At 37.4% G+C, this 21,404-nt stretch overlaps 1 protein-coding gene across 6 annotated transcripts in view; it reads right to left on the bottom strand.

Annotated features, from left to right (window-relative positions):
- Window positions 1–3,290: 3,290 nt before the first annotated feature.
- KIDINS220 (kinase D interacting substrate 220) overlaps window positions 3,291–21,404 on the bottom strand; it is a 59,153-nt gene continuing 41,039 nt past the window's right edge. For 2 of the 6 annotated variants that reach the window (XM_052672066.1, XM_052672058.1), the window contains exons 24-31: window positions 20,248–20,474; window positions 15,771–15,878; window positions 14,846–14,902; window positions 10,711–10,743; window positions 7,986–8,132; window positions 7,146–7,244; window positions 6,005–6,253; window positions 3,291–5,681 (exon numbers count right to left, since the gene is read on the bottom strand). In XM_052672066.1, coding sequence (XP_052528026.1) covers window positions 4,410–5,681; window positions 6,005–6,253; window positions 7,146–7,244; window positions 7,986–8,132; window positions 10,711–10,743; window positions 14,846–14,902; window positions 15,771–15,878; window positions 20,248–20,474 — 2,192 coding nt within the window. In that variant the 3' untranslated portion in view covers window positions 3,291–4,409. Of the gene's footprint in view, window positions 5,682–6,004; window positions 6,254–7,145; window positions 7,245–7,985; window positions 8,133–10,710; window positions 10,744–14,845; window positions 14,903–15,770; window positions 15,879–19,249; window positions 19,318–19,994; window positions 19,996–20,247; window positions 20,475–21,404 lie in introns of all 6 variants that reach the window. The other 4 variants (XM_052672105.1, XM_052672075.1, XM_052672085.1 and 1 more) reach the window with 4 other exon arrangements.

The raw sequence follows: 21,404 nt of genomic DNA, 5'->3' as shown, positions 1-21,404 counted from the left end.
AAGTTAGACTCAAATTTCTATACTTTCTATTGTTACTTCTATGTTTTTACACAAAAAAAACCCTGAATCATTAGTGCCAGAAATGTCACTAAATTGTAACAAATAAACACCTCTTCAAGAGGATTCCGTGTGAAGATTTTAATAAAGATAAGTTAACTAAGCACAGCATCAAAGAAATAAAGACACACATAACAACAATAAATAAATGCATAAACAGCAGTTTTCCATCAGATTTAAAATTGCTTTTTGACTTCTATAACCAACTTCTGTTTATTAATCGTATGGCAAAACATACAGGATACTAAGTTAGCTTACATTATAGATACCTTTAATGAAACTGTTAACTGTATGTAAAATATCGAGAACCATCTTAAAACTGATAGGTCGGTTTCCACAGGCAGTTAATATTCTGGAAATCCTAGCTCTGTTGGAAGTTGTTTGAAAATATTTATCACTTACCTTTATATTAAGATTTCGAATTGACTTTTCGAAGCACCCAACCTGTCAGAACGTGTCAAGCTCATGAAACTCTGCCATATTCTCACAAAGAAAGCTGCTAAGTAGAATTATCTCTCCTCTCTTTATACTGATGAAAAAGCCCTTATTTATTAATATAGAAAACAAGAAAACATAATGCTTAAAGCTAACAGAAAACTGTACTTTTTTTTTTTTTTGCTTAACCAAATCTGAAGCTTGCTTCAACTTCTCTCCACCAAAGCTATCATTTGGCACAGAAAACACCAACGTACTGGCAGCACTCTTTATTTAAGACAACTAATTAGTTATCATTGCATTCCTGGTATCACATCAGCATGTTACAGTTTTAGCATGTTCAATGTAAGTAGCACGTTATATTTCTCTTCAATGTCTGAAAATTCATGACTAGGTATTAATCCTTCTATTTTACCACAATTGTGACTTTCAACTGAGAAACCTCAAATGTCCAGGTATTATTTTACTTGGCAGCTTGTTGGTAATGTATTTATAAACCCAAACAAACCCGTCATTGCTGGTAAAGCTATCTAGCTTCAAGGCCATGGGGTGCAACACGCTGGACTAGGAAAAAGAAATGCTATTAGCATCCTCTGCCTGTGGCTTTCATAGCTGTACAAAGAACTTCACATAGACTTACCATTATGTTCAGAAAGCTTCCCGTAAGAGTTGTAAAAAAAAAAAAAAAAAAAGAAAAAAGGAAAAAAACAACCAAAGGCTTCAAGAATTCCATGGACAGATGTGAACACCTGAAGCCCAGACCACGAGAAGCCTCAAGTTTTCATCATAAGAACCCCATGGTAAGATTTCCCCTGGATTGATTTCTGAAGATTGTTGTAAGAAAAAAAAATAAGAGGAAAAAAAAAATAGCAGTGTTTGAAAAATTCAGAAAACTAAGAACTGAAAACCTGCAAAAACACCAATACTCTGCTGCTTCAACAAAAATCACACAGGGTGATCAGATACCTCAGGTTGACCCGGTCAGGCCTCACATGGGAATCTTTTTCCAGAGTCCCCAAGAATTTCAGCAATCATTATTTTGTAGCAAGTTTTTAAAGCCGAAAGTAAGATTTTCCTCCTCCCCCTTCCCTGTGAACTGCATCCTTGTAAAAAGCTGGTGAGTAGCTATAAAAGTTATGTAAACCCCACAGTGTTACCTGCATCCAATTTTTCCCTTTAAAACGACTTATTTTCATCCTACCATGCAAACCTAACAAGGCATCAGAACAAGAGGCCAAGTGAAACTCTTCAGTTAGAATAAAGTTCTTGTAGCAGTCATTCATCCCAAACTAGAATGGATATGTACCCTATCATTACAAGAGTTCTGGCAAGTGGTGAGAACCAGAAATAAGCTTGAAGTTGTGTTTTTATTCATTTATATCCATTCTCCATGGAATTCTTGGGCTCCATGATCTCCCCAAGTCCCACAGCTAGCACTTAATATTTCAACACTAGAAATTGTTTATGGTCCCTTAATTCCAACAATTGTGCAACAAACTAAGCAACTAGTAACCATAGGAACTGTGGTACAGAAATAACAAGTTTCAGCAATGAAACTGCAGTTTATTTTTAATTCTTGCAAATGCTATTCTTTCATAACCTACATGTAACAAACTAATTAAACCTAAACATTAATGTACTTCTTACTACTATGCTGTAGTTCAAGAATTCCATTTCTGTCTTCTGTCTCTCTTCTCCTCTCTCCCTACTCTTTTTTCTGTTTGCTTATACTTGTATATAGGAAAAAAATTGCAAAGGTACTTCAAAGGAGAACAATTAACTCTGTTTATTCATTTTTAAGTCAGAAGATTCTAAGTATCAATCATACTTAGCATCCTATTAGTATGCTTTTGTAGCATACTGCCCTTGAATCATCTACAAAGCATTTACATTCTGCTAATTCTAGAATCTCTAAGGAACCTATTAGACAATAACTTCATGAGCAGATTTAATTAGATAAAATGCAAATATAATGCAGTTAAAGCAGGTAAGAGGCAGGACTGAACCACCATTCATCCGATGCTGGGCAAAGTTCACACAGACCAAAAATCACTTTCACAGACCAATTTAATTCATAGTACTGATAACTGCACAGTCCTCCACTGGAATTTCCTATTACTTGACTCTTTACTGTGACATTATCTGAGATTCCTGAAGAACAAACATTAAGCCCAGTGTAATCTCACACAGATATTGCACTCTGAATGACTGCTTTTTAGTGCTGGTAAGCCATTACATTGATACATAAACACAATTTGGAAACACTGAAGAGCTTTCACTCAATTGCCTATTTCTTCCCAATTTTGGTATTTTATGAAGACTTAGAAAACTTTTAGGGATAGAAATATTTCAAAACCGTATGAAATGTAACAATTACTCTACTTGGATTATTTGAGGACTTCAACAGACAAAGCGACATGAGAGAATTGTTATTTTTCATCAATACTGTGAATATCTTTAAATAAAGAAGATTATTTTCCCCTATTGCAGAATAATTTTTGTAAGTACCTTCTGAGAAAAGCTGGAGGAATACTCTTGGAGATGGCAGTAGGACAGAAGCAGAGCTACACAGAACCACCCACAACCATCACAAGCAGCATGATGCCTAACATGAGGCCACCTCTCCACAACGGACTCTTTCAAAAACATCTTTCATATTTCAAACGTATCTATATTTGATGCTTATTTAGTGTTGTAACAATGCTGTTTTATCTAAATCTGTGATGTATTTTAATTGAAACAACATTCTCATACCATTTTTAACTAGTGAAGAAACAAAATATCACAGTAAACAGAAGTTTGGACACAAATCCAGGAGGACAATTTATTTTTTTAATTCTCTTTGAACTACCAGAGTCTAGTTTGAACAATTCTTCCCCTGTAATCATGCAGATTTCACCGGACCGGTACAGGTATTTACTACAATAACAAGGAGATACTTGGATGACATCAAAACTTTCAAATACTGTACTTCAGAAATAAAGAAGCTGCCACAGCTCTAACTGAATCCCAGAAAGTACATATTACTTTAAAAATGACAAACACTACTCATTTTTCTTTCTGGAACCAAACGATGAACACTGTACCAAGGAAATATGCACAGCAACAGATACTCTAAGGAGTTCAGATACCACATTCACACTTTATCCTTGTAATATTTTAACATAGCTTAGGTGTTTGCATCTACTCAGACCAGTAACTACAGAATTACGTACCTATAATAAATAACTGATTTACTAAGTCAGTGGTAAGGCATTATCTTATAAATAACTGCCAATTCCAACAACACATCAGGACAACGCTCCTTACAAACCTTATCACCATTCTACCCAAAGTTCACAAAGTCAACTGCAATTACTGAACACACAGTGAATGAAAGTGTACACGCAGCCAAAGAGGTACCTTAACACTCAAAATTTCAACATACAAATGTTGCACACCTTACTTCACTAGTAAATGTAAAGTTTGGTACAGATGTCTCAGGCTGTGAGATTCCATCTTCTGGCAACTCAGGTTAAATGGCAAAGATGCATTAAAATATTAAGCATGTAAGTACATAAGATTTAAATGGAATGTTCTGGAGGGATAAGTATTACCCAACAGAAAAATAAAATCACATTTTAATGATTAAATTGCATGTACTTCTGCAACGTATGCCTCTGACCAAACATTTGCAAGGCGTCTTAAGGAATTGCTTTTCCATGCTGACAAGCATTAGTTTAATTTGTAGGGAAGGTCTGAAATAATTTGTCCTAAAGATTATTTCTTCTCTTCAAGAGAATGAATGAAAATAATTTTCTAAATTTTCTAAGTACAGTACTGAAAACTTAACTACACAGCTTAACGTAACCACATACTGACAACAAATTCTAAGCAAGCTACAACATGTGGACACTCTCTGTTTGAACCTTGTTTCTTTAAAGGATACTCTCTCTTTCTTCTCCAAAACCAGCCCCATCTGAGGCAGTGACAGTGTGGAGCTCTGATGAATCTTTTGAAAGCCGTGTGTAACTCGAACGCTGGCTCCGCTTGTGAGCAACACTTTTCAGGTTCTCATTCTGAACGGCAGCTGAATTGGAACCTGCACTAGGATTCAGGATAATCTGAGGTGGATCTCTCATACCTTGTATTTCTTCAAAATTTTGATTAGCTTGATTGTTTGGAGCGCTGTTATTATTTAGGGTTACTGTACTAGGGGTTCTATTTAAATTGTAGACTTTCTGGCAGGCTGGCCAGTTTTCTTCCGGGCTACTTGCTATCAGGCTGCTTTCCGATGGGCTCTTCTTATCTTCCGAGCAAATCGACATGCGAACCACAGCTGGATCTTGAAGGCCACTAAGGCTGTGTGGAATTCCTCTCTTTCCACTATTACTGTCATCTTCAAGCTCAATGAGATTTGCCTTTTCAAGCTGTGAATCATCTGTTCCTTCATTATGGAGAGAATGATTGGGAGAACTTTCATTAGATCTTACACCGGAGTCAGAAGAATCTTTTTTATCCAGAAGCGCATCTGTCAAGTACTCCTTGGCTTTGATGAAGGTTCTAATAGGTTCAGATCCATGTTCTGGAGACTTGGGCTGTTTGTCTACTTTTCCATCTGTTTTCTTGTCTTTACCTTCCTTAAGAAGCGGAGTGTTATCTGACTCTTCAGTTCCTGACTCATCTTCATCACTTGGAAGCTTCTGATACCGCAGAGTAACTCCCTTAAGCTTTAAATCTGCAGCCTGGAAAATGCTTGTTCTTTCTGATGACTTCTTTCCCAGCAGAAGCTTGGAACCAGACTGATCGGATTTTTCATCTTCTTCAGTAATAGGATCCAAAGGAGATGCATCATTAGCAGAAACACCTAAAGTACTATAATCAATAACATCATTCCTCTTCAGCAGGAAGGACTTTCTTCCATCATCTTGTTTCTGCTCACCATCTTTTACTTTCTCTTGCTCTGCACTGGAATGCAAGGACCCCCCCGATGTACTCTGACCCATATAGAAAGCATTGGAACTGTGAGGGGAAGACCTTCCACTTACAGTAGTGGAACTGGCACCTCCTTCTAACTGCGACATCTGAGCAATATATTCTCTATATGCATCTCTATATTCTGCTTGTACCTTGTCAGTGAGCTTTGATATTTCAATACTCGAATCTTGAGAGTTAAGACTTGAAAGGCTTGGTGTTCTGCGAGTTTGTGACTGGAGCAAAAAAAGAAAAAGAGATAAGAGTTACATGAACTATTTGTCTTTTACTGACCACTCTAAATGAAGTAACTGAAAGCATAACTCAAAGCGTAAGTTGAAACATCAAGCGCATGCTTAAATTATTTTTTGTTTTGTTTTGAATAGCTCATGTCACTGACATTATCAGTGCTTAAAATTTGCTTACTACAATCATTTACAGAACTGAAATTAACTGAACTGTTCCAGTAATCTTACTTCTTGACCCATCCATATCCAAGAATATAAAAAGTCCTGGACTATACTGGTACACATGTAGAATACGTCTGGCTATTAAATACCTGCCAACTTAAGTTACTGTGGCGTGGAGGAGCTTCATCAAGACCAATTGTGTTGAGTTCTTCAAAGCTGAAGTTAAGTGTGTAGGGAGCTTGACCAGAAAGACCCGTAAGCTCAGTGTGAGGCAGCTCAGTGCTATGCCCAGGACGACGAGCAAGTTCGCCATGAGAAATCGCAGTGCTGACATGCTCAGCTGCTCCTCGAGGATCTTCCTGAACAGCCTGATTTTCTGAAGTTCTCATTTCAAGTATCTTAACACACACACAGGAGGAAAAAAAAAAAAAAAAAAAAAAAAAGAGAGAGAGCGAAAAGGTAATTACATAGTCAAAAAAAAATCTGAAAATTGATAAAGAACAATTCCATTACATATAGGAATGTGTAACTCAGCCGTAAAAGTGTAGTTGCCTGTGGTTGTCATAATGGAAAAGTACAAAGAAAAAACAGTTTACAGACCTGAAAGGTCTAGACGTAGACCTTTCAGAAAGAAAAAAGGGGGATCACCAATAGCTCTCACTAAACCACATCCCTCAACACAGCATCCAAGTGTTCCTTGAACACCTCCAGCGTCCGTGACTCCACCACCTCCCTGGGCAGCCTGTTCCACTTCCTGACCACTCCTGCAGAGAAGTATTATTTCCTAACGTCCAGCCTGAATCTCTCCTGATGCACCTTGAAGCCACTGAACTCACAGTGCAAGAAGGGCAATTAGCTACCTATAAATGCTCAACAGCACAACATGAGAATGTTGCACTGAATACAAGTATGTGTCAATTAAATTACTGTCCATTTAACTCACTGAATTGATCTAACTTAAGTTTCATTTAAAACTGTTCTCCTGCAATTGTGTGCCATGCATGAGCCAAATTTAAAAAGTGAAAAGGAAAGCCATGCATGAAAAACGAATCTTAAAAGAAAAGGGGAAAAATCTTCAAAGGTCACAATCACCTAAGACACAAACCTATAAGCAACGAGCTCTTGCTTATCTATACTCAAGATGATGAAATAACAAAATAATAAATGCATACATGCTTTAAGATGATAAATATAAAATGAGCTGCTACTGGGATAGCAGTGTGTACAAAAAAGTGGTTAATAACAGAAAAGACTAATTTATGATGTCCTGGAATTTTGAAGAAGTCTTACCATGCTCCTAAACAGGTGCCAGTCACCAAAATTCATATTCATTTCTTTCTTCAGTTCATCAATGTTGCACTGAGCCAAGACACGGCCATTTATATTTGCCTAAAACAGTAAAACTAAATAATGTAAATTACTGACACAGACCTGTGGTGTAAAAGTAACAGACCAGAAAGATAAAACCAGACATGCTGATGGGGACTACTGGTAAAGCTTACCAACACCACTCCTAAGTCCAATCCTACGTAATAAAACCTTTCTTTTTTTTTTTTTTTTTTTTTTTTTTTTTTTTTTTTAAGAAGAATATTTATTGAGATTGCTGATGGAGAAGAATCATCTGCATTTCATGGAATAATGAAAATATTTTAATAACACTGAGCCAGTAACAGAAAAATGTACAGCGGCTTTGTTCTGAATCAAATAAGCATGGAATGTGGTAGCAGAGAAATGAAACTGTATCCTCATCACTCACAACAAAAGAGATGTGCCAGTTTTTCAGGAAAAAAAAAAAAAAGCTGCTAACTGGATTTAGAACCCATTTACAGTGCTATTTATCTAAATACGACAATTTAAAAATCATTTTTTATTGCTTCTTTTCTCAAAATAAGCAGTCTCATCAGCATGTACGTTTTTGTGCTCTTCTTCTTGTTTGTTTTTAAGAGAGCCTTTTCTCTGAGAAATACATGCTCGCCTTAAAAACATTCTTCAAACTTAGCATGTATAGAAATTAAGTTGTTCTGAATCTGCACACGTTACAGTGAACGCCTCCAAAAGTGTCAGCTAAATATTTCCTTTTCCATGTCAGTGACCATGTTTTTAAACACACTAATTAAATTCAGCTGATACCTTTCTTATAATTGCAGAGTACTGAGGCAGCATACTCTGGTCCAGGCCATCTATCTGCTTTAGCTTCTCACATACAGCTTCCACACTCATTGTGCTCAGAGAGACATGTGAAACTCCTGTGGTTGGTCCTGCACCTGCTCCTCCTCCCTGCAAGAAGCAAGAAGGTGCACATAAAAGATCTGTTCAAAAGCTCAGTATACCCAGAATTTCACAATATGCACTGCAACAAGCCAAAGGAAATTAAGAAATGAGAATAAGAATGCACAGGCATTTGTAACTGATATCAGAATATTAATATCCTGACAAACGTTTATTATAGTATTTATATCAGAAAAAAACCACAGCATCTTGAGACCTGCCAATGTGAAGAAGAATAACTATCCTAAATCACATTATTTAAGGAAACAACATAAAAACCAGGACTATGAAGTGTTAATCAAGTTCAAATGCACCTTTATTCCAAGTTTCCAGTGATTTTAACAGTTAGTTCAGTTCTTGTTGGTTATTTATTTATTTTTTCAAGTATCCCAGACACAACTTCAGATTCTCCTGTCTGAAAAGATTCTTGGTTTAGCATGTGACAAAGATGATTGGAAATACAGCTCCTCAGTTGCTTGGATTCACTGGGTACTTATATCAGTACCCCTCCATTTTTTCCACAAGATCAGTCAGGGAGCTACAGAAAGTCATCACAGCACAGAAATACAGGGCAGCACTACTGCCGCCCTCCAGGATACTGTAAGGATGTTTCATGTATCTAGAGCTTTGGCAAGATTTTGGTAGAAGTTATTCATATCTCAGATCCATGACACCCAAGTTGCCCTGATAACGTTGCCAGCTTCTGGGCATTTCCAAGAAAGTGTGGAAGAACAAAAGAAATGCATTTATACACAAAATGATGTGTTCTTCCTGGATGGGAGCCTGCTCTGGGTAGGACAAAGTGCAAAGCCCTCAACAGTTCAGTTGTTCCAAATTCAAAATAGCAAAATCAGAAACAGTTCTATCAGCTATGAAATATATGTATAAACTCCCCCAGGAAGGGAGGTTGTACCTTCCCTTTTTCTAAACATAGAAGTTTTTGTTTCAGTTTTGTAGACAATCCACCAAAATGAAGCTCATTTTTGGAGGATGCAAAAGAGCTTCCAAAGCTTCAGAGCTTATCATCACATGCATAACTCTGAGATGTAAAACTACGCTTTGAATTTCCAAAACTCAATTAATGAAGTAGGGCTATATTTCTCAATCAGTTATTTTTATATATATAAGTTTAATATATAGATAAATCTATATATCAGTTTAATATATATATAAATATATATCAGTTTAATATATATATAAATCTATCTATCTATATATAAATATCTATATCTATATATAAAAAACTACCCAGGCTATTCAGAAGCATCTGACTTTGAATCTCAACCTGTAATTCCTCCACAGTTCTCAGCCAAATGTTTGAAATGGCCTTAAAACAATCAATCCACCAACTTCACTTGAAAACACTAAAGGAGGTGGTGGGGATCCTAAGCCTTGTGCTTTGCTCATCTGGCTGAAAATAGAGCTGAGGCTCGAGTTCATTTCTGTCGAACATTTATATATCAATATTTAATGTCCACTGGACGTTAAAGAAAAAGATATTCCCACTCGCTGCGTGGGCAACTTCCCTAAATTACTGTATAAAATTAAGCATTACGCCTTCACTCTGATGAAGGACAGGCACCTAACAGTGGTTTGGCATTCCATCCAAGAACAAGACAGTCACTTTGCAGGCTCTGCAATGCCTTCCTAATCAGGTGCCTACAATGCTGACTAGTTAACATATTAGGCACCTAACGAGGAGTGAATTCAGATCTCAACCTAGCCTGATTTTTAGCACAGCTAAAATCCCCACCAAGATAAGGACATAAACCAACCACCAAACCATTTCCATTTTTCCTGAAGAGTTTTGTCTAATATTTTCCCATAAACACACTATTTGCTGTTGGTTCGAGTTACATCAATAAGCAAAAGGCAGTCAGTGAATTAAGTCAAATTAAAACTTTCTTTCCAAAAAGCAGTTACATCAATTAAAACAAAAGAAACAGTTATAGCCAAAATCACAAGGTGGTACTGCTACAGTGAATGATCCCCAAGCAATGTGTGCAAGAAATTGCCTTTGTTCTCTCAATCCATTAAATACAATATCTATCAGTATCCACAAATAAATGCAGTTTTTAAGACACTTCTAATTTAACAATTCTCCTTCAGATCAAAATATTTTGTTAACAATCACGAACAAGTCATACTTCCTGCAAGCGTGAAGAATTAGTTTAGGAAGTTCCTTCTGTGTATAAAAAAAATACAGCAAAGCAATCTAATATTTAGACTATTTTTGTTGAAGTGTGAACTGTTTGAAATAGATGCACATTAATCCAAAACATTCTTTATAAAAAGCACTCTCTGAAGAATAAGTAATGCAATAGCTTTACGGATATCGTCATCATGTAAGTGAATTAAAACTGTACTTAAACTGACATTTTTCAGCCTTAGTAGTTCTGTTAAAGATGCTTAAAGAACATTAGTCTGAAAAGTACTTGCCATGCAAAAGCTAAAAGCAGCTTGTCAAAACAAACCTCAGGGCTAGTAATGAGCATTAGTTTACAGACAGCCCAGCATGAAGCGCCAGCATGATAGCTTCTGAAATGACTCTAAAAAGTGAATGATAATTCACAGAAAGTGGCTGTACCTGTCTTGGTCTGCTTAACCCAGACTTACACAGCTTTCAGGAAAGGACAAAACAGAACAGAAAGAAACAACAGCTTAAAGTGACATCAAAAAGATTGTATATAGAGATGACATGCTCAAAAGTAAACAAATGAAACAATATTAAGACAGGAAAGTACTGTACTGGGATATTTTCATAACGTACTGAAACTTTTAAGATATACTTTCATAATACACAGTTAGTATATGTTATGTGAATACCATTTGCCTAAGAAAACACTGCTCTAATTTGTACTTGTTAAACAGCACGACACTTTGCTTGCCCTGAAGTTCTACATTGCATTTCTAATGGAAAATTTAGCTTTAAACACATTCTCCTGCCTTTTCAGAATCACATTCAAAATCACATTACATCAGCCCTGTACCTCAGATAATTGTGAAGCCTTGTATCTAAGCACGTGATTTTTTTTATTTTAATTTTTATTTTAATTTTTTTTTAAAACCACCACTCAGAACTGAAACAGTACTCTTAAGAGCAAACAACAGGATTAACAAGTAGATGTCTGAAGTTCAACAATGCCACATAAAAGCACCTGGAAAATACACAAAAAAAGAACTCTCATGCCGCACACCTTCATTTATGCTCAAACTGTAGAAGAGCATTTCCAGTTTCTTAGAGGGTATCCCATACTTATCCTGAAGTACACAGGATTACAGGATGTTTAGATTGGAAGGGACGTCACAGCCCACCCACCCCAATTATTTTCCAAGCTTGTCCAGGTCCTTCTGAATGGCATTCCTTCCTTCTGGCATATTAACTGCACCACCCAGCTTTGCGTCACCAGTAAAGTTGCTGAGGATGCACTCAATCCCACTATGTCACTGATGAAGATTTTGAAAAGTCCCAAGCCCCAAGACAGACCCCCAAGGGACACCACTCATCACCAGCTTGCACTTGGACATGGACTTGCTGACCACAGCCCTCTGACTATAACTTTCCAACTAATTCCCTACCCAGTGAATAAGTACACCTTTCAAATCCATCCTTCTCCAAATTAGAATAAGAATGTTGTGTGGGACCATACCAAAGTCTTGCACAAGTCCAAGTAGATGCCATCAGTTGCCCTTCCTTTGCCCACCAATGCCATCAGTCCACTGAAGAATGCCACCAGACTGTCAAGCACAATCTGTCCTTGGTGAAACTCTGCTGGCTGCCTCAGATCACCTTCACGTATCATAAGTGCTTTAACACAGCTTACAGGACGATCTGATTCATGATCTTCCCAGACACAGACATGAGGCTCACTGGCCTGTAGCTCCCCGGGTGCTCCTTTCTGCCCTCCTTAAAAACAGGCGTGATGTTTCCTTTCTTTCACTCACCAGAGATTTCACCTGACAGTCATGACTCCTCAAATACGATGGAGAATAGCTCAACAACTACATCAGGCAGTTCATTCAGGACTCTGGAATGTATAGACTTGTCCACATTCAGTCTTACCATGTGGTCTTGAACTTGCTCTTTGCCTACAGTGGCAGGGATTTTGTTCTCCCAACCCCACCCAGAGGTTCAGGGACATGAGAGACCTGGATGGCCGACTGTGAGGGAGGACTGAGGCAAAGAACTCACTGAATATCTCAGCCTTCTCCAGGTCTGTTGCAGCCAGTTCTCCCTCCTAGTTTATCAGAGGGGGTAGATTCTCCCTGGCCTTTCTCTTCTGACGTCATGTACCTGCAGAATCCCTTATTACTTTTCATATCCCTCATCACCAAGTTCAGTTCCATTTGTGTCTTGGCATTCCTGATCCTGTCTCTGCATGTCTAGACAGCATCCCTGTACTCTTCCCAGACCACACATTCCTACATCCACTCCCCATACATGCCCTTCTTTGCAGTTTGAGCAGCAGGTCCTTGCTCAGCCATGTTGGTTCCTGTTTCTCCTGCTTGAGTTCTTAAATGTAAGGATGGAGAGCTCCTGCACTCTGTAACAAAGATGTCCTCAAAGAGTTGCCAGCTGCATTTTATTCCTTAGTCCCTAAAGACAGCTTTATTATTTGTACATGATGTATGCTCTCATTTTCATTAAGCTAACCCAGATTTACATTGGTTTTACGTAAGATTAGGATTTGGAATTTTAGATATCTATTCTACCCTAATGTCAGATGCAAACAATGGCGGGGCCTCAGTTGTTCACAAAGCATTCTCAGCACAGGTCTGTTCAGCTCATGCAAGGAATAGCAATGATGGTCTGTATTAAAGTTATACTCTTGCAGTAGTTGTTTCCTGCTGTGTAACGTTAAAAATAATGATTAACTCTATTTCATACAACAGTAAAATTGCAATGTTTCTGGCTTCTTCACAGATGCCCCTCTTGTTTTTAGTCCTCAAATCAATTACAAGCCTTACTGCTCATTAACCACTCAATGCAGATTGTTTTGCCCTTTTTTTTTTTTTAAAGTATACTTCATTAATTTACACGCACCAGTATGCATATTAAGATATAAGTTAAAACTTTCATTTATATGGTGGTAGTGATCCATCAATTGAGAGCAGCCTAGTAGCTGGATGGAGTTATTGTAACTATAACCTATGGACAATTGCAATGTCTTCAACAACCACAATACTTTCACTGTTCACCTTCACTGAAATTTAATCGAAGACAGCAAAGTAAGTGTTTTTAGAATAGAGTAAACCCTGGTGAGGCAGCCTGCCAGGCACACAGAATGCTACGTATGAAGAACATTGCAAACTACCCAAGAGACGTTCAAAAATTCAAAATTTTACACTGACTATGCAGGGTAAATCTCAGAAAAAGCATATAATCTCATACTCTGTACTACTGAGCTTCACAGAAAGGTAAACTCTGAAAAATGGATATAATGAAATCCTTCATTATCGTTACATCAAAGTTTCTTTTTTATGTTGTAACTCTTATATTTTCTAACCTGCAGACCAGCTGCCCTTGCAATCAGATCCTGTAAATTTTACAAGTATTTTCAATTGTTTGAACCTGCAGCCTATGTGCTTGTGATACACGGTGAGGGTAACAAGCAGAGAACAACCAGCTCCAGGTCTGCTCCTGAACTGCTTCACCCTGAGATGAGTTTCCACTCTTCGCTCCCATGTCCCCTTCTCACACTCACAAATACACACACACTTCTACTGCTTTCTCTTCTCACAATGACAAGCTGCAAAGGACTGGGAGGACAAGATACTGAGATAAGAAATGAAATACAGAGAAGACATCAGCATCTCTGAAATTATACTACAAGAAAAATTTACCTCAAAGTCATCCCTTCACTCAGGGTAGAAGATGACCTGGGAAACAGAACTTGAGGGTAAATTCTCCATTGCATTCCCATAATTGATAAGTTTATGTACAGTTAAATACAGTAGTTCTGGAATCTGTGTGTTTGTAGGCTGTTTCTTTCTTTTTTCCATTGCACAATATCACAGATTTTTTATTTTTGTAATATTTACTGGATAAACAAAAAATAACTGCAGCTTTAATTTTTAAGTGTTGCCAACAGCAACAATAGTAGCAATATTTAAGAAAATGATTATAGCTGTATAAGCTCTTTGGTGGTAGTATATCATGACTTCTCACTGATTCCCAGTTAGAATTAAAACAGATACCCAGAAAGAAGACTGTGCAAATACTGAGACTAAAACAAAGAACAAGTCACAGAAAATATCAGTGCTAGCATTCTGATTCGAGAATTTACCTATGGCCTGTTATTTTATTCCCACAGAACACTGCTTCATACTGCAGTAACTGCAGTGGCTCTATGCCACCAACTACAGAAGTAGAGATCAGGTGAGAGCTGACTAAAGCAGGAAACACAAAAATTACTTTGCTCTAAAATCTAAGTCACAGATGACCACCATTCTTCACTCTGCTTAGCTACAACAATATGCACAACAGCTACTGAGAAAGGCAAGGGAAAAACTACAGGGAAAAAAAAAAGATCTATATCTTATAAGTGAAATATTAGCTCTTAAATTCATTCACAAACTACATTAGTTTTCAGCTACTCTATTTGCCCACCAAAGCCACCGATGCAGTGTTAGTGAACTGCAGTTACGATTAATGCAGACTCATTACTGCTGGAAAAGCAATGAGATGCTAAAATTTCCACACCACATGACTACTCATTTACCATTGAGGGGTCTGTGGGTGAAGAAAGCCCCTCATCAGCATCCTCCTTGATAACATCCTAGCAACAACAAAATATTATGGTTTGGGTAAAATGATCAAGGGCTAAACAAAAAATATGAAGTAAATAATGAATGAGAATGATCTCATAATATACATAACTTGACATAAACGTATTTGCTTTCTGTTAGTGATTAAAGAAAAGATTCAATGTATCAATATCCTAGAATTAAACCACTGACAAGTAAGGCTTTTACTGCCTGTTTTGTGGGGTTTTTTTAAGCTTTCTTTAGTTCTTAACTCCATTTGAACAGCCATCTGTCAGTAAAATAAATATTCTTAATAGAAATCGTATTATTCTATAGGAAGCCAGAAAAGTCTGTTTGTTCTTCCTTTCCAAAGGGTAAATAAAGTTGAACTACGTATACAAAACCAAGCTGTAACTAATGCACGCTTCAGACAAAATGTATTTTGTTTTACTTGAATATTTAGAACATTGCTTTTAAGTTATTTATTTGGCCTTTACAACAGGAAGAGACGTAATTTTATTTTCTCCAGATGTCATAGGATTTGTATTATTATAAAATTCCAATATAAATTTATCACTGGCATTTTCTTTTAACATTGTACTGTATCAATTTACTGCAGTACAGTTGGCACATTCACTGAAATGCTTTCCTGCCAATATTACAGGTTAAACTTCTCCAATCTTGATACCTGCATGTCAGAATGTTTTCAACTCTGAGTAGCTTCTAAAGTTAAAACAAAATACATTTTACATTACATATCAATAACACCTTTGCTTAAACTATTTGTAAAATACAGCTTTTACTTGTCTAATACTGCATCATCATTAACAATTTTCATTTACATTATTCACTATACTTATTGTCTAGGTTAGTATGTGAATTAACCTTCAAAATACTTACTAGGCCATTGCTCTGATCTCTGGACAAACTCGTTTTTAGTGGACGTGAGATGAGATGAGAACTGCCAGGGTAATACCTTGGCATGTAAATACATGGGGCAAAGAATGGCTATGGGAAAAAAAATAAACGTAACAAAAAGAAGGGACAAACAATTACACAAATCAAAATGTAATAACAAAAGAAAACTTATTTCAACAAAACATATTCCGTAGTTCAGTTTAATAAAGTGAAAAGAGCAATTATTAACAGTGTTCTTTACTTCTTGCATTTAGCAGAATTCAATCAAAAGCTCTGGAGCGAGTCCTTCAAAACCCCTCAGCAACTGACCCTCCCTCCCCCCACTGCTCACCCCAAAGCCAGCAGGTGCCTCAACACGGCTTGCAAGAGGATCAGAGTGAGGTGCTCACAGTAGTTACACACTAACAGCTGTTTGGAAAATGTGGTAACGTGTCACATTTCCAATATTTTTCATTCATCTCAGAGCTGCTGAACTCATAAACAGATTTTCAGTAAAATGCAAAATGCTTCACAGCACCCAGAACAGTTGTTCAAAAATAAAAGTGATATTAATAAGTGACTGTTAATATAAGTCATTTCTAAGAGATACAGCGATCTCAAAATCACAAATTACTTCATTTTGAACAAAGTACTCCATATGTTCCAGTTCTTCAAGTGCTAAAATCAGCTGCACAAACACATTTCCTGAAATCCACATGGTACCACTGGCACGCGACTGAAATGTGTGCACGTGTGTACGTTTGAGAAACACAAACCTTACGACTACTAAGGTATTTAAGAAGGGCTTTTCCAATACTGTTAAATCTTGGTTTTGATCTAACTATGAACTTCAATTAGGTTTTGAAGTAAAGACCTTCGTTCCCTTGCAAATTCCCTTTTAAGGCAATGTAATGGAAAACCAACAGTCTTCAGACTTCACAAAAAAGAGAAGTGCAGAACTCTTTACATTCTTAATACTGAGTTCTCTGAAAGCAAAGAAAAAGAGGAAAACCAACCAAAAAGCAAACAATCCAAAACCACACTGGTGTTTTTATACATAACATTTAAAAATTATACTACCCTGCTATGTATCAAACAAAACTTACTACTTGGTTGATGTTTCTGCACATGACAAGACTTTAAGTAGTCCACTGCACCAAATTTAGTGTAGACTAGATGATGGTATAACTCGATGGCCAATGTATGAGGGGAATAAAACTTGTGGAAGTATTCCACTTTGGATTTAGCAATAAGGACAAAAAGAAATCAAAACAAACCAAGAAAGCGTTCTGCATTTGGAAACAGCAGTAAATGGATGGAGAGATGGAAACTTGATTCACGTGTACATCAAACACGATGGCGTATGCAGCAACTCCGAGTACGAAGAAATACATCTGATTCTCTGTCCTTAGCTGCAACAGGCAGCCTTTGCACACACTTTCAGGCTATCACCATATGGTTCACATGCTCTTTCAACGTATGAAGATGCACGGCATGCACTGTTATCAGTACTCAAATTGTGGGAGTCGTTTGTTCTGCGATTTTCAACTTGAGTTGGCCAAATAGGCAGGAGGACCAAAGCCTAGGCTTTGTCTCGTACCTACTGGTTAGTACAGGACAATTCAGAACATTCACTGCCTTGAAGCACAAGCTCTGTGGTATCTCGTGGAAATAAAACTCCTCTCAAAAAGAGTTTATGTTATTTCTCGAATCATTAAATGCTTCCGTTTTCCACTAGCAACTTAAACCACATGGAAAACCCACAAGCATGAGATGCTTAATTATGATACCACGTTCACATGCCTAGCTCTCGCTGCAGACTACCTTCTGAAACAAAGTGAGCACCTGTTTTTCAGTTGCGAGTCATCAAACTACAAAGCAATGAGAAAATTTGTCCAATAAGGCAATTATACCACAATTTGTTCACAATTTCTAATTACGCCTCATGCCCGCTTCAGCTACTCCACTGCTTTCCACCTGTGGAATTAATTCTCCAATATCAAGTTTAAACTCCGCAGTTTCAACTCTCGAAGTATAAAAAGACAGGTATAGTGAAAACGTGAGATCAATATAAATACATACTGGGCATTAACCAGCACAGAGCTGTTCTCCAAGTTCACAGATAGCCTTTAAGTCATAAGCACAGCTCAGGAATCAAAGAATGTGCTGCTACACCGGTGTAAATAAAATCAAATCCTTACATGCCATAATTTCTAGCTCCCACTCAGTTAACTTAGACATGCCTCCTGCTCTGATCTCCTCCATTAGAAACATGAGCTTAACAATGGTTTGTGACAGCAGCGACTTAGGGAAGCTGAACTTGACACCAAGTTGTCACCAGGGAAGCAGACAGGGGAAAACTGTTAGCCTTCTATCACTGTCCAAAATTGAGAGCGAAAGTGCCAAGTTAAAGAGCTGCTGAATTGGACCATAGCACAGCAATGCACAGGGAGAACGGGGCCTTAAACCAAAAATGAAGAGATTACGTGACTGGAAGCTCAAGAGCATAACACAGGAACATCTGAAGAACAAAGCAGAAACACAGAGAACATAAGCGTAGTATTTTCTGAAGACAAGCAACGTGAGCTTTCCACAAGAGCTCAAAGGTTTGTTTTGCTTTGTCTTTTTTTTCCTTAAGAACAAATGATCACCTATAAACAACAGGACAGATCAGAAAAAGGCAGCGTATCCATCCAAGGAACTTAAGAACACTGTGCCATAACATTCAGACATCTCCAGAGCAGCATTTGACCCCGCTGTGCTGTGTCATCCAAAGACCTCCCTCGGATAATTTGTTGTTCAGGAGAGCCTAATCATCCGTCAGTGTTCTTTTATTAAATACTGTTCTTCCAGAAGTGAAAAGTGATTGAAAATGCTTTCAGAAAACCTCTCTACTATCGTAGGGTTCTTGGTATTTATCTCAGTATGCAGTGCTTTATACCTTAGGAAAGCAGTATAAAAGTCCTTAGAGGAAGGCCAAAACAAAAGCACTTGAGTTTTAAAAAGGAAAAAAATCATGTCTGGAAGTCCAGGTATGCACTTAAAAATGAGCAAATGAAATACTTGTAAAGACAGCTCATGATTCACCAATAATTGCTTTTTTTATTGATTATTAGAACCACAAAAAACATCTACGTTTCAAAACTGCAAGTTTACCACATACTTAAAACCTTATCATGTGCAGGAACAGACAAAAAACAGGGCTTCCAATTAAACACTCACTTGAATTAAGTGAGTCAGTATCAGCAGGAAGATTAATAAGATAAGCATTTATCAGTGTTGGGCAAAGAGCACATCATTTCAAGTTATTTTAAACAGAACAGTATATATGCTCAATATAGTGTCAATATAAGAATAATTTTAGAACAGATAAAAGGCTCTGTGCTAAATATACTCTCTTCTGCCTTGGTTAACGAATATTAAGGAATAACTCAATTTTTTTCCCCCAGCTTATTAGATTGAACCTTAACCTACTATCATACCTCACTACTTAAAACTGCATACAGGAGCAATCTATGACTTATATCCGCCTTCCGAATATTTTTTCTCCCTGATAACATTGCAGGAAAAAAAGGAAAAAAGGTTTAAAAAATACTGAATATATCTCTACAAAAATACAAAGTTAGAATTTACTTGTGGAGGGCACTCCAATTTTAAATAACTACAAACTAAATCCCTCTCAGTAGATCAATACTGTGAATGTCGTTATAAAATGCATCTAAAAAGGCACTCTTTAAATGGCTGTCTCACCTAATAAGCCTATTTATACCTTCATAACTTGGAACAATGTTAAAAAAAAACAGTTTATCTTGCATTGTTTAGATTCAATCCCATTATACAGTAAAGCTCTGCAAATTACATGTGAGCCATGTCTAAGACTATGTTTTCTGATGCCCACACATAACTCAAAATTATATGGTTGATGCAATTTATGTTAATTCTTTAAACCAGTGCAGCACTGGTTAAGGATAAAGACCCCAGAATAACTTTAGAAAGAGATAAAAGAGAAGACATGTCTGGATACGTTCTTGTTGGGCAGTTCCTCCAAAGTTGCTGCATTTTTTTTTTTTATTTTATATTTTTAAGTTTCTGTAGTTTACCCCATTTACCAAGGGAAAAAACAAAACAGGACCTTCTCTAATGACTGTAAGCAAGTATGTGAAGTGTGCAGAATTTACCATTTGAAAAGCAGTATGTGTATTTACATGTAAAGTGTGCCTGCAATACCCTACAACTATGCAGCACATCTGTGCATTTGACCTTGTTTGACCTTTCTTCCCTTTTGTAATACTCTAATGCAGTTTACCTCATTTCCCTACAAGACTATATGAGCAAACATTACTGTGAAATGTACTGACTTTTGGACAAAGCTCCATTTGTAAATATTATCCGCATGGGTCTTTTAAACATTTCACAGACGTCACACGCAGTACTACCCAGGTTAAATGAGAAGAATGTGAATTGGTTCTTGATTATTTACCCGATTGTAGAACGGATGCTGGGGTCCTGTCATACCACTATAGTAACTGCTGTGAGGTTGGGGTGATAGAACTCCACTGTTGAAAGGTCCATTGAAAGAGGTTGTAGAAGAGCAGGCTGATGAAGGCTGACTGAACAGAGACGCTGCTCTGGCAGGTGCCTCATGTAAAGGCAATGTGGGATAAGGAAGTCCTCCTATATTCATTTGATCTCTTGCAGCACGAACATCTGAAGAACAAAGGTAAAAGGAGAATGAGATTGAGCCTGAGATACTTGAACAAGTTTTGATTTGTTTGCCCACTGTGTCCAGTTCTGGGCCCGTCAATGCCAAAGATACAGACATACTGGAAAGAGCCCACCAGAGGGCTCAGACAGAAGACCCTCCTGTGAGGAGAGGCTGAGGGAGTTGGGGCTGCTGAGGCTGGAGAACAAGCGGCTCAGAAGCATGTTCAGAAATACCTGGATGGAGGGTGCAGAGAGGATGGAACCAGGCTCTTTTCAGTGGTGCTCAGCAACAGGACAAGAGGCAATGGGCACTTACTAAAACACAAGGGATTCACAACCCACTAAGGATACTATCAGATCAGAAACTCATAAGGATCCCATTTTAAATCTAAAGATCAGGTTTTCTTCAAAGTTTTAGCATCTTTACACAAGGACAAATATTAGGATGCCTTGGCCTTACTCCAGATCAAACAGCAACCTCTGTCATATTAGAGGTCACATCAGTCCACTTCAGCAGTTGTCAGAATTTTTACTGTCAAGCACATACCTGAATCTGAGTTCACTTTTTGAGACTACAAGCTAGTAATAACAACGAACAACAGCTACCCTATTAGGGATTTAAATATCATCCTAACACAGACTAAAAAAAAATGACTGGCATGTACCAACAGCACAGGTGTCTAGCAGGGGATGCATCAGATTGGAGACATTACATTCTGTTTCACTGGCTTCACTTCTAAAGGACCTGATGCCACCTGAAATTGTTAAAAACTACTTGAAGTAAATTTGCATTTCTACAAATAAAATATCACTGTGATACATGTACTGTTTTCTCACAACTGCTAAAGCTATCTTTGAATCAACCATTAACAATATTTTGTCCATTCTGAAGAACTGCTTTAAGACTAGTATGATTTGTCCTGTATAGAAAGC

The sequence above is a fragment of the Tympanuchus pallidicinctus genome, unplaced genomic scaffold (assembly GCF_026119805.1).
Source record: "Tympanuchus pallidicinctus isolate F22 unplaced genomic scaffold, pur_lepc_1.0 scaffold1, whole genome shotgun sequence".
NCBI classification, from domain to species: Eukaryota; Metazoa; Chordata; class Aves; order Galliformes; family Phasianidae; genus Tympanuchus; species Tympanuchus pallidicinctus.
This window is presented reverse-complemented; position numbering and strand designations above follow the sequence as displayed.